The sequence below is a fragment of the Dermacentor andersoni genome, chromosome 1 (assembly GCF_023375885.2).
Source record: "Dermacentor andersoni chromosome 1, qqDerAnde1_hic_scaffold, whole genome shotgun sequence".
In the NCBI taxonomy this organism is placed as follows: Eukaryota; Metazoa; Arthropoda; class Arachnida; order Ixodida; family Ixodidae; genus Dermacentor; species Dermacentor andersoni.
The window spans coordinates 67,672,812-67,686,821 of NC_092814.1; the positions used below are offsets into that span (position 1 = coordinate 67,672,812).

At 41.6% G+C, this 14,010-nt stretch overlaps 1 protein-coding gene across 2 annotated transcripts in view; it reads right to left on the reverse strand.

Annotated features, from left to right (window-relative positions):
• LOC126545410 (low-density lipoprotein receptor-related protein 2-like) overlaps positions 1-14,010 on the reverse strand; it is a 109,211-nt gene that overhangs the window by 45,364 nt on the left and 49,837 nt on the right. For both annotated transcript variants that reach the window (XM_050193256.3, XM_050193255.3), the window contains 4 exons: positions 13,168-13,369; positions 6,428-6,604; positions 305-449; positions 110-209 (listed from right to left, as the gene is read on the reverse strand). In XM_050193256.3, coding sequence (XP_050049213.1) covers positions 110-209; positions 305-449; positions 6,428-6,604; positions 13,168-13,369 — 624 coding nt within the window. The remainder of the gene's footprint in view (positions 1-109; positions 210-304; positions 450-6,427; positions 6,605-13,167; positions 13,370-14,010) is intronic.

The window sequence follows — 14,010 nt, forward strand, 5'->3', positions numbered from 1 at the left end:
AGAAAGAAAGGAAAGCAAAAAATAAGAAAAAAAAAAAGAAAATTCTTATTACTTGTCACTAAATTATAAGTTCACCTTACTATGCTTGTGCTCAATACTATTTACTTACATGTAGGATGTCTGGAGGGATGAACAATAATAGCCTGATAGAGTGTGTTACTGGATTGGACCACCACCTTCTGAGAAGCGTTCAATGAAAATCGATGAGCCTGGTAATTAAGAAATATTTGCTGTGACAACACATTCAGCAGCCAACTCACATTACATGCAACACACAACCCAAAGTGCAGATGAAAACACTTGCCTTAAATATACTAGAAAATGTGATGTCTGTCCAATAAAAGTAATCGCCAAACACATCCATAGAGAAAGGCTTCGAAAATGTTGACAAATGAAGAATTTTCTTATGACCTGTTCCATCATATTTAACAGTGTGAATTGATCCAGACCTGAAACAGAATAGACCAAAGATTAAAAGCAAACAATTTTCGTGGTAAGGTTCTGCACAACAAAGACCAGCAATGTGATGTAAATGAACGCATGTGTGCAAGGAGTGGCAGTGCCTTGCTTCAATTGCAGTCAGGTCTAATGCAGTACACTCAAATGAACACAAGCTGCTACTGCTTTCCTGAAAACAGAACTACATGCAGTTAGTGATGGAATGCTGCTTCACTGTACACTGTTTTCATAAAAGGCTAAACACTTACCACGTACACTACCATGTTGATGTGACCATGTTTCTGAAGTAATTTCACCTAACCGTACTAGCAAAATGTGTTAGTGACCTCAACACTTCTGGGGCACAATTTTGTAAGCTGCAATGATGTGTTATAATCACCACTTTGGCAAATCATGATCCCAACATGTTAATCACCACGTGTGAGGCATGAGGTGCAATATTCAAGCTAATAGGATAAGTGGTTTACCCACTTGCATAGCCTTGCATGCTGCATTATTACAGCATGTAACTCTTATAAATTAGCACTAATCTTTTAAATTAGCAGTGTCGCTCACAGTTCGGGCTAATTCTTAAACCGCCTCAAAGACAAAAGCATTCAAAAATAAATTGGTCCCATTGCAATTATTATTATTATTATTATTATTATTATTATTATTATTATTATTATTATTATTATTATTATTATTATTATTACTAATGTGAAGCAGAGCTACATTAAGTGGAAAAAATTGCCTGCACAATATTAGCTAGTGCTTGAAATGACAATTTCTCCAAAGCGTTAGCTGATTCTTGAGATGTACAAAATAAGAGAGGGGAAAAAAGAGGAGCTCTTTATAACACAAAATTCAATTCCTACCTTAATTATATAAATCGATGTGATGATATATACAGTATTATAATAAAGGAATGTGTTTACTATGCACAGAAGGGTATTGGTGTAATTTATAAAATGAAATTAATGGGATATATTGCAGTAACATGCCAAAGAAAAAGTATTGCTCATAGAGCACTAGCAGCTGAAAGTAAATGAACAGAATTGTTTTAAACAAGCTCAAACGAGCCAATTAGTTTACTATACCATAGGTCATACATTGTTGCCGCATTTGTATTCAAGATGCAGTGGCATATTAAGAAACAGTACATGAAGATTAAGTAGGAGAAAATTAAAATAGTATGTATTCAAGTGCTTCTTGACACAGTTTATGTTATAGCTAGTGCAAAAAGTGCCGATTAGCCACAATATGAATGCCAACATACAAAATTTTAAATGTTAAACAACATACAGGGGAAATATTCATGGTATGAATATATTCACTATGATCTGCTAGCATCTTTTCTTTAGCCATTCACTATACTGTGTTTCATACTTAGCAGACAATGCTGAGGAAGCTATGAAAATAGTGTGATCACAGAAGTCTAATGCTGCATGTTTTGCAGTGCAATTGTCTTTAATGTGCAATGCTTTCTATAGAATAACTACATGTATTAGAACTATACTTGTGGAAGTTCCAGTAAGCAGCATAATATGTTTTAGTCAGGAGTGCAAGTGATGCGCTGAGGCTCTGGTTTCATTTAATGGTAAATAGTTTAGGTCCAATATGCCTTCATGTAATAAATACATAATAATTTGAGGCATAGAAGTATGAGACAATGTTGAGTTTAATTACATGACACATACTTACACCTTTCTTTCATATGCATCATAATTTTTTGTGATTGTGAATACAAGTCGTGAAAAGTCTCTCTAGCCTTTATAGCGTTGTCTGTTACGTAATAGTATTAGCAGAGAGGTTCGACTACAGGCAGTCAATTATTTTGCAAGAAGTCACTTATGTGCATATAAATTTCTCCTGGTCCTAGTATCAAATCGAGACCACTGCCTTACCAGGGAAGCTACAGTACCAGCTGTATTAACAAGGCACCTAGCTACAGAGTAAGTTGAATGGCAGATGGTAGAGCAGCTGCCCTGATCTGGTCATTGTCCCAGGCACGATTCTACAACTAGCCCATGCTTCCTTTTGTAATGCTCCGTTACAAACAGGCGGACGACGAGCTTTCCCTTACATTGCAACATGCATATGCTATAACTAGATTGCTGAAGGCTGACTTGAAGATGATCCGTACTCGTGCTATTTAAAAAATTCCTTGCTGCATAATTTTATCAGCACTTTCCATGTATGGTCTACCTATTCAGCCACTGCTGTGCAAATTTGGTTGTGCTACATCGGTTCAGTTGTGACTGCAGTGCAAAGAATAATGATTGCCCCAATTCTTTTCTGCACCAAAATAGAATAACATGCAATGATTAGTTTTCTAAGGTCTGAAGTTGATCCCGGAGCTTTGAAAGTGCACTATTGTAAAGAACTGTAGAAAGCTATGCTGCAGAGTAAAAAAACTGCTTATCATTATGCAATGGTCATGACGGAAGCCTCTGTGTCAAAGGAATGAGCGTAGCACAACTCAGTTCTTTGTCTTCTAGAAGGACAGAAAAAGCACTGCATACCGTAGTTATTGCAATGTATTTTTCAATGTCTTCTTTGTCGAGAATTAGCCTACCATTGTGTATGACACGAGGCTCACCTTCAGAGCACAGAAAATTAATCCCTGTGCATTATTCATTGATGCAGCCAAGTGGGGCAGCCATTGTTTCCCACACTGCCTTTTGTAAGAAAAAAAAATGTAGAGTGTCCAAACTTTCACTGCAGTGACTGCAGAGACAGAGATCCCCGAAGAAAAACACTGATAACACAGTGTGAACGATGCTAGTTGTGTCATGACAATTTCTTATAGATATAAAAGTGCATTGTGCCAATCTGAAAAAATGAAGCTGACTCGAAAACAGCGAGTTTGTTGTCCATTATTTAAAGGGTATAGTCCTCCGGAACATTAGGCTTTAGTTTGGCTTCCCAGAGTTCAGTACCTTAAGTACATTCTAGAACATTACAATATGTGCAAATTGAATAAGCATATGTTTATACTAAATAAGCAAATATCAATTGCAGAGGTAACCACCTTCCTAGTTGTCCAATGAATTGGAAAATTTAATGCCTATGCACCCACTTTGTGCAATTAGTAATTGATTGGTGCATTTCAACTGTTGAAAAATAAAGAGGTATATATATTTTTTTAATTCAGATCATGCAACACGAAGGCCGTTGGTACTTAAGTTTACCAATGAATCAGACAATGCCATAAATTTCAGTGATTACTGCTACATCAAGGTCATTTAGTGAAGCTTATTGGTGATTAAAATGCAAAGAATAATTTTAGTCACTGCTTAAACATGAAGAAACAGATACCTGAAGTAAGTGTTTATAAATAATTCAAGTCAGCATACCTATCTGGCAAGTTATGACATAATTTCGATTATCATTTTGGCATTGCAATGCATCAGATTACCATATGTTATTTTCTGAATTGTTTAGTCATCTATGCAAATATTAATAGAGTTTTAGTGTTAGCATGTCTGGTATTTCAGTATATGCAATGGCATTCATTTAATACCGGGTTACCTGATACTGGTAGCGGCATCTTGTGATGCTTCGTCTAACCACAATGTCTTATGGACACGTTCTCGTGTTCCACAAGTGTTCTTGTGGAAAAAAAACATTTAAGAAAGGCTGCATGTTCCCGATTACGCTGCTGTCGAAAATTTACTCCAGCAGTGAAGTAAAATACACTTGGTTACTGCAATAAAAGCCGCGTCTGGTTGAACTCTGCGCCCCCAAATTGGCTGCTCATGTTCACGCCTCGAAAACAGTGGTTAGCCAGACTTGTTGGTACTGTGACACACTATTGCAAACAGCACGAGAATGGGTAAAAGAATAAGGGAACACACCATATGAGCCCCCGTGTCATGTGTTCCCTTATTCCTTGTCCCATTCTCGAGCTTTTTGCAGAAGTGTGTTTAAGCCTCTGATAATCCGCAAACAATAAGAAGCTTATGCACAAACTAAAACTCTCTATTAAGTGGTTTATGGCACTATAAGATATGCATGAAGTATCTCAATTTCAGTTACAACAGTGCTCTCCACTCCTCCTCCTTTTAAAGGGCCCCTCACCAGTTCTGGCCATTTCGAGCTGACAAGGGTTAGTGTGAACAATGCGCGCTAACCAACGTGTCTGCTAAATGTTACATCCCTACACGCCACAGAAAGAGCTTAAATTTCAAACAAAATGCCGTTTGCCCTTCTTCTCGCAGGTGCCACGCTCCCAGCAGGAGAGCAGCCGTCTACTGCACAAGTGCACCTACGTAATTCGCATTGCTGTGATGTCGCTCCTAGTGACACGTGGCTTTGAGAATTATTCAAAGCAACATCAGTCATTTGTTTAATCTGTTGTTTCACATGACTAAAGTTTAGAGAAACAATTAAACATACAAAGTTAATGTCTGCACGTTTTTGTTGTACTTCGTACCATGGCACGAGAAATGTACTTCCGTTTTGTCTGCTTGTTCCCACATCGTGCAGTCGCACGCACAGAGAATGAAACTCATTTTCTATCGTGATCATGCTCTTTCATCCTCTCGTGTCTGCCCCAGTTTTCGTGATTATGGCACTGACCTATACCGCTAATCAGGCAGCCTGATGCAGTGTGCACAAAAAGTTCGCTGTGTGAAACAAGACAAATGCAACAGCTTGCATGCAAGACCATCACCTGAAGTACACCACTCAGCAAAAACGCGTGAGAAAAAGAAAAACTCAGTGCCCTTTCACTTTGTGAAGAAGCATGACCAGTAAAGCTGTGTATGTGGGCCCCTTAATGGCAAACTGCACCTCTGCCACAGGTCGTCCCGGCACTGCACTATCTTCGGGATCGACCCACGTATGGGGGGTGCTTAACGCCTGCTTCTATTTTGCCGCGGGTCGGCCCGGCATTGCACTATCCTCGGGATTTTTTTTGTACACGCGGGCACGATAGTGGGAAAAGTAGCCTTAAAGGCTCATTCACACCGGTGACTTGAGGAGGTCTCGCGACCATTTGCGACTCGCGACCAAAAAGAAACCGAAGGCGACTGATGTTCACACCGGCAAGCCTGGCTGAGCGCAACTCGCAAGTTGCAATCCCGGCGATTATCGTTCTCAGCGAGAACTCTCGGAATCTATGTGGAATTTGCCGCGACACGGGAGGAGGCCAGATGTAGACATATGAAAGATCACTTCCGGTGCGCCGCTGATTGGTTTATCAGTTTTGCGACCACAGTCACACGACTGAAAAATCGAGCAGTGAGCGACTGGCCCAAAATGGTCGCTTTTCTCGAAAACCGACCATTTGCGACCAACTTGGTCGCGTGACCACTGTCAGTCGCCGGTGTGAATGAGCCTTAACAGCTTCGCTGTAAAAAAGAAGAATGGCTGGCCTGTGACATATTTGTCATGCAATCCTCTGGCTCCAGTATTGGAGAACACAAGGAAGCAATTTCAATTGCAAAGGCTAGACGGAGCAAGAAGAGAGAGTGTCTATATTGGCGGTGATGCTCGCCTCCTGAAATCATGGGTTTGCAGCACTTCAAATATTTCTGTCTTTGCTATTAATTAGTTAATTTGAACAATTCTTGTGGTAGAACACTCCTAGAGAGGACATGTAACAACTTCCAGCGTATAACTAAAATTTGCTATGTGGCCTGGTGAGGGGCCCTTAAAAAATAAGAAATGAAGATGTGGCTTGACGCGGAAACTGCATGCAACAGTCACTTCCTAGCATGCACAGCTGACACTTCGTCTCGTTTTGAAAGACACTGGTGCCTCCGTCAGTTGGACAAATGTGAAAAGGTTGTATTGAACTGATTAATGTGCACTTAGACATAAAAAAGAAGCTTACAAAAACCATTTCAATTTCAATTTATTTTTCATCATGAATGGAGAGAGGCTTGGACAAAAGGTGAAAGTTCATTGACTTGATGGATGTTCAGACCCTCTTTACAAGGCAGACAGCATTTTACTATAGAGACGCCATTTCTCAACTTACCTAGCATCAATCCAATAGACTCTATTGACGGCGTAATCCAGCGTGATTCCATTGGGCAAAGATTTTGGCAGGTTGCTGTACTCTTCCACATTAACTATCACCTTTCTTGAGCTTCCATCCAGGTAGCTTCGCTCAATTCGTGGGTTTTCATCATTCCAGTCAGTCCAGAAAAGGAACCTGTACACAAAAAGTTAATTTAATAAGCTGTCAAAAATTTTATGCAAATCATTTCAACAGCCTAACAGTGAATGTAGTACAAGAACAAGCATGAACTTCCAAAGTACAAGGAGCGAAACGCACTGCTTTGCCCACAAGCAAGAAAGCTGGGCCAGTGGAAAATATTATGACAGCTGGGCATCAAGGAAGTAATCGAAATTGAGGAAATTACAGCCAAGACAATTTCACAACTATTCTAAATGGCAAATCAGTTCTACGCAGTCCCACAAGGTGGAAAAATCGTCATGTAAAGGAAAAATGTCTTCCACCCAAATGCAGCACGAAGCTATAAACAGTGGTGGGAATGCCCTTCAGTGTTTTGGAGCATCCAATGGAGCAGGCAAAATCTTTTGGTGCACCTACTGCTGTGTTCGGAGTAGGTGTAAGCCTTCCACGAAAGTGCTCGCTGAAAAACGAAATATAGTTTTTAGTGTTCTCTTTAGTTCACATAATCATTTACTCATAAAAACTAGGAGCAAAATACGTGCTTCACCACAGCAAGCTATGACGGCAGCGGCGATCATACATCAAGAGTGACATGCTACTGGCAGTGCTGTGCAAAACCACGAAAGGAACCTTAAAGGGACACTATAAAGCAAAACCCTCTTCAATTTCGTGGTATTAAGTAGGTTATTACAACAGCAAATGAAGGTCACAGTGCTCAATAAATTTTGCACCGCAATACCAGCGCAAGCTTGACGCCACGGATTCCTAAGTATTTTTCATGCTTGGGCCATTGTGCATCTGTAAAAGGTCTTGAAATTTCCTAACTAGGCTTCCACTCCTCTAGGACGGAATGTAGTACGACTCCACCGAAGAACGGTTGTCTGGGCCTGAGCAGTTGCCATTAAAATCTATGATGCCATGGTGAGCTGGGCCAAGAAATCCAAGGCGGGGTCGCCATCTGTCTTTCGTTCTAGCGTCTCTTCTGGCTTACAAAAGAGGGGCTCTTTGGTCATTTATATAAGCAATTCACTAGTGCAGCTGAAGCTAGTTTTATTTTCCCATTAAGGAAGGACCACTTCGTAGGTTTATTATTCCACACACTTAAATTTTGTTTTATGAACCATATCAGGGCGGTGTAAGCATGTAATGTTCTATATTCCGCCACTGATATGTACTCGCAGGAAAGGAGCATAGGGCTAGATCCCTTGCTCATTCGCGTTCAGCCTCTTTAACCTTGAGCTTTACCAAAGGCACATGTGTTATCAAAGACAAGCATCATGAACGGTGGTCCAATACGTGATCACTGTGCATTTAGTTGTAATGCCAAATGCTAAATTCAATAACCTCAAATTCTCTTGAAAAAGAATAACTAATACAGTGCAACTAATAAAGTTGCAAGGAAGCAGCCCTTGATGCGTGAAACTACTGCATTGATCATGCCATCGCAAATCTAGCATAGCCACCAAATTCACTGTAGCCTCATGCACACCTCACAGTTGGCGTATAAAAATAGGAATCAGTTCCGATTCTGTCACCTATCACAGTGCCAGTCTTGCTGGCTGCAACGCCCTGAACGAATGCAGCCAACGAATGCAATGGCACCACGGTTTGTTTTTTATTGCGTGGTAGCTTCCCAATTTTCACAACACCAAAACTACATTGTCGCGCAGCAGTGGCGCAATTTAAGTGAAAAAGAAGCTTTTGGAGCAGTATGGAGCAACAAATTCCAGTCGGCATAGATTGGCACAGCATTCCCACCACTGTACAAAGGAAACCCATACAGGTTTCTCAGAAAGAAAGCTTCGCCGTTCAGGAAAAAATCGTCCTAGTCAGAGATTGTAACTCTTTATTATAACTGCTGGACTTGAAATACTAATAGTCAAGTGTGCCTATGAGTGTTTGCACAAAGAGGACAGGTCCTGACCATGGTAGTCCCAAATGAGACTACCATGGTCAGGGATAAAGCTAAAAACCTGGTGCTTAGCAGCAGAACATGACTCTGTACATTATGGCTAGGAAACCCTGTGTATAGTACAACTGTGCATACCGTATGCATTTGAAAGCTGCTGTGGATCAGACAACACTTCACTTATCTTGGTCGGGATATTGTAGCAGTGCCTTCCGCTTAATTCTATGCTACTCTTATCCATCGTTCATGGCCAGCTGATCCTACTGACAATGCGGACAGAGTGCTGCTCTGACCACTGACGAAGTGGAAAAAAAATTCCAGCAAATCCCATCTCATGACGACTGTCGACGGTAATGCGATTAGCATTGAAGTAATGTAAAGACACAACATATTGCCACCACCAAAATGCTTCATGTATGAGGTGTGTACTGCACAGCGAGGCTCTTCCTTCAAGCGCCCTCCTAGACATGCTGCACCGTCTAGCAGCATTGCCACAAAGTCCTTTGCATGGCCTCGGAGAATGCACTGGTGCATGTCAACTGTGTACTGCAGCCGGGCTCCTCTGCCACTTTCCTCTTGACACACTGCGCCATCTAGCAGTGCTGCCAAGAAGTCTGTGCGAGGTGCACTGGTGGCAGAACTGAGAACACTGCATATCCAGTGCCACATGCCCAGTGGCCAAAGTCAGCGTGAAAGAGGTTCATTGAAGAACGACGTATACGGTGACATGCCCAGTGCTTTCATGGAACAGTGCATTCGAAGTGCTCGTGTTGAGTCCTCCTCCTTTGTTTCAGTCTTTTCAAGCGCTTTATACCAGTTACTATGCCATACCAACAAGGTTGGATGTCAGCTCTTACCAATGAAAGGAAATTAGGCAGGCTAAAGTCCTTTACAAATGTGTCCCAACAACTACCCAGATTCTGCACGTGTCACTCCAATCCTACCACCAGCTGTAAAATCCTATGCCCCCTACCCTTCACCCCTTCCATTAAAAAAAAAAGTTAAGTGGTGATTTAGTGATATACGTGAGAGAAATGCATTGGTATTGCGTCGCACCTCTTTGAGGTCCCGGATTCATGATTTAAACCGCATTCACCACATTTTAAAGTGTTGCTCAGGAGCTCACTCGACACACATCCTGCCTCTTTGAGGAGTGAAGTGCAACTTACAGTGGTCTGTTCCGGACCACTGTCAGCGATTCCCCAGTCAGTATAGCGGGAGTTTCTACGAAGACTAAGCATAATATTTAAAAATACCAGTTTTGAAATAAAAGGATGTTTACTTCGGAGACATGCTGTCAATAGTGGCGACCATGGGGTTGACGGGTGACGTGTGATAATCAGTTGGCAATTAATGAAAATTAATTACCTTTTAAACTTTGTTTCAGCAGGCTCATTGTAATTGGCAATTCGAAGCGAGCTCTCTGTACACAACCATATCAACTTTTGGATCGAGAAAAATGCAATTACCCGCGGAGCTCGGGCATGATGAAATTTAGCTACGAGAGCGCGTGAAACCTAAACTGAGAGTCTGCAGTGAGCGCAAACCAGTGCACCTCGAGGCAACAGCGGGCAGCCAGTGCACTGCGACAGTGAGGAGCATGTAGCGGCAGCATGCTGGCTGCCAGCTGCACGAGGGGTAGTGCTTTACAAAATTTTAATTAGGGGGTTTACGCGCCGAACCATGATCAATTACTGCCAAAATGCCCCACTTCAAATATCCCATATCAAAGACGGTAGTGCCTTCACGAAAGCGGTCGTATGAAGCGATGGGTGTGGGTGTGGTCTAAGAAAGCAGAGTGTATAATTTACTCAAAGCTTAATGTTTATTTTCTATTCCTTGCAACCACTGCTCAGTAATGGCAAAAATAAGCTGCGCTCACGAAAGTGTAAGCCGTGACTGAAGGGGATATTACGATATAAGTAGTTTGTTTCTCCGGTGTCTTCGGTGAGCTAAACAAGGCATCTTGTTTAGATCTAGGGAAAATTAGGGGCATGGTATGGATAAGGTGTAGGCAATGTTCCAAATGGGTGGGTTAAGTGCACATTTTCCAGTAGAATACATATGCAAGTGGTCCATAGCGTTATTAGTCTGTTTTATGAGCAGTATAAGACTTAGATGGCTACGCTGGCATTACAACGACTAAGGTTAAATTTTGCAAACACAAGAGGAACAATATGCCATGTTTATGTGTGATAGTAAATACATTTTTATCAAATACAGCGTTAAAAAAATTGTAAGCAAGAGTTCGAAAGTATCAGGCTACTACTATTAGCTCGATTTCCCAATGTCCCAAGAAAATTCTGCGTTTCAGATATTTTATACTTTGAAGGAATAGGCATCATTTTAAGTGCAATGTGTCGCGCAGTTTTAACCTTTCCGGCTTATTTAGAAGTGTTGCAAATAATTATTGAACCCTCATCTTTTTTTCTTCTTACTTTTTCATGCGTGATATATTACTTCTGCTGGTGTCCTCACTAAACTAAAGGAGGCAGCTTCATTATGTTTGGTGACTGTAAGGTCAAGATAATGGGTGATGCATAGGTGTTGTTCAAAATAGATGGGCAGTTGGGACTTTTGCAATAAGTTACATATGCAAGCACCCCACAGTGTTTGAGCATGTTTAATGAGCGGGGAAGAATGGAGCCCACTGCCCTGGCAGAACTATAAAAGCCACCAGGACCAAATTTAGCAAGAATTGATGGTACACTATGGAAACTCTCTGTGCAAAGTTAAGCGCGGTTGGATCAAACACAGCCTTTGTAAAAAATTTCTTATTCAAGTGTTAGAGCGTGTGATATGGCCGCTATCAGCTAAGCTTCCCAGTGTCCCAACATAGCAGTAGTTTACAACAGGTTTATATTTTGTGGAAAGGGGAGGGGGGACATGGTAACTGCAATGTACGACGAAATTTTTACGTTCTTGATCTGGTTAGGAGCGTTGCAAATAACTAATGAGCCATTATTTTTCTTTCCCTATTTTCAGCCGTCATAACACGTTCCATCTTAGTTTCAGCGATGTCCTCGGTGAACTGAACAACACATTTTGTTTATATTTGGCAAAAATAAAGGGTGTGTTAAAGTTCCAGTTACTTTATTAACAAAACATCGTTTTATGCATTCAAGCACAAAAGTAAATGGAACACCAATGCTCCACAAAGTTTAGGAATTAACATCTCGAAACTGTTGTCATACTGAGAATTCATTCCAACTGGATCCACCTTGCGAACTCCACGGCTAGAATTTTGCCAATTTCAGTATGGGTCATAAGGTAATTAGTTAAAAAGTTCATTAGTTCATTGTTGTTAATTAGTTGATTATGCATGTCAATTTTTGGCAGTGCCCCCCCCTGTGTGTGTGTGTGTATATGTGTGTGCGTGCGTGCGTGCGCGCACTCACATGTGTATCATATCGTAAGAAGCCAACAAACATTGACACCGAGGACAACATAGGGGAAAGTACTTGTGCTCAACTGGTAGAGCATCGCACGCGAAATGCGAAGGTTGTGGGTTCGGTCCCCACCTGCAGCAAGTTGTTTCTTCATCCACTTTCATTTCCATTAATTTATCGTTTCTTTATTTCATTTATTAAGCACAAGTAATTTCCCCTATGTTGTCCTTGGTGTCAGTGTTTGTTGGCTTCTTATGATATGACTAATAAAAGAATCAGGCCCCTCGGTTAATCCCCTTCCTTTTCGTTTATATATATACAGAGAGACAGCGAGAGGTCAGATCATCTGCGGTTTACGCAGTCATTACATTTACGAAAAATCTGAATGCTTAATGGAATAACGCAATTACAGTAATCGACTTTGTAATTAATTACTTTATGGCACATAATTCACTTCTCGAATATAGTAGCAAGTGAGTTTGCTTAGCATATCCACTGGGAACAAATTCTGAGAATGGCACCAGTTTCAAGATATGCGCCGTCAAACTTGCAGCAATAAAAGTGCACTGTTGTACGACTTGCATTGTTATGAAAACACATTTTTATGCATTAAAGATAAAAGTAACTGGAATGCCAATTCATTTTGTCAGACACTTCGAAAATTAGTATCTCGAAACTGGTGCAGTCCTGAGAATTTGTTCCAAGTGGATACACCTTGCAAACTCGCCTGCTATTCGTAGATTGAAATAAGTTGCGTAAAGTGAATAATTAAAAAGTTAATTAGTGTCATTATATTAATTATTCAATTAAGCATTTTACTTCTAATAGAAGTCATGGCTGCTTCGTCGTGTAATTTAGCTCAATGGTTAGAACTGTGCTATCTCCCACAGGCAATTTTTAAAATTTTGGTGCAGCTAAAGAACACTTGGCATAACAACAAACAGATATTAAACTAGCGGCCTACTAAGTTTTGCTAATTATCAACAGGCCAAGCATGGTCCTAATGTGGCTAACAGTTGGCTAGATTGGCTATTCAAGTCAGCCCAATGTCGCTGGCCATAATGTCGGCCAACGTGAGGCCAGTGTCAATCCCCAAATGTGGGCCGCACTCGGCAGCTGACCATGGGCCGAGTTCAGCCAGGTTGGCCAGTGACATCTGGCCAACATTGTGCCGAGCACTTTTGTGCCACTGGATAATTGCTATGCCACTGCACTGACAGCATGTCTCTGAACGAACCGTTCACTGTGCTAAACAGAATGATGAGAGAAGCACCACTTACCCCACTCGTGGATCCAGTGCCAAGCCTCTAGGGCGGCGGACATCGCCCACAACCGATGCCCGCATGGAACCATCACACCTTGAAACCTCTATTTCTTGGTGCCTGCTCTCCACCCAGTAGAGATTGCACGCAATCCAGTCCACGGCCAGGCCCTCCACTGACTCCAGACCACCCGTCACGAGGGAGCGCACATCTTTCAATCCTGAGCCACCAGAATTTCCACTCATACAGCCAAACACAAATGGGCAGACGAATCTGCCATTCACAATATGCGCTTTAAAAGAATGCCTCCTCACACACTAAACACAAAATATGTTCAGGTGCCATACACCTTTTGCCCCCTTCCCCCTACAAACACCCCACACGCACACGCATGCATGCACAGAACCTTGACATACGAAGTCCAGAAATATGTAACATGTCTTGGTTACATATTTTGAGGCATTTGTTCACATTGTTGCAAGATCCAGGCAACATAACTTCAATTATTGATCGTTGCGGTAGACTATGCCACGCAGCAAGCCGCTGCCGTCTCGGAGGCCACACGCAGTTGATGCAGCTACACGCAGTGCAAAGATGAAATAATTTTATGGCCTTTTTGAGATTGCAGGCATATATTTCATTTAACTTAAAATTAGCAATTCTGTATTACTGAGAATGCTCTCACGATCACGAAATCATCCAATAGCATTGGTGGGCCAGCTGCTTTCAGTGATGTTGCATGACGACATTGCGGAAGTGAGAGCATGCGATTTTAGAGCGAAAGCTTTACTACGCCATGTCTCGCAAAATCATTCATCGCGTTGCAATGACCTTGAGCTGCCGGAGCGCAAATGTGGCTGG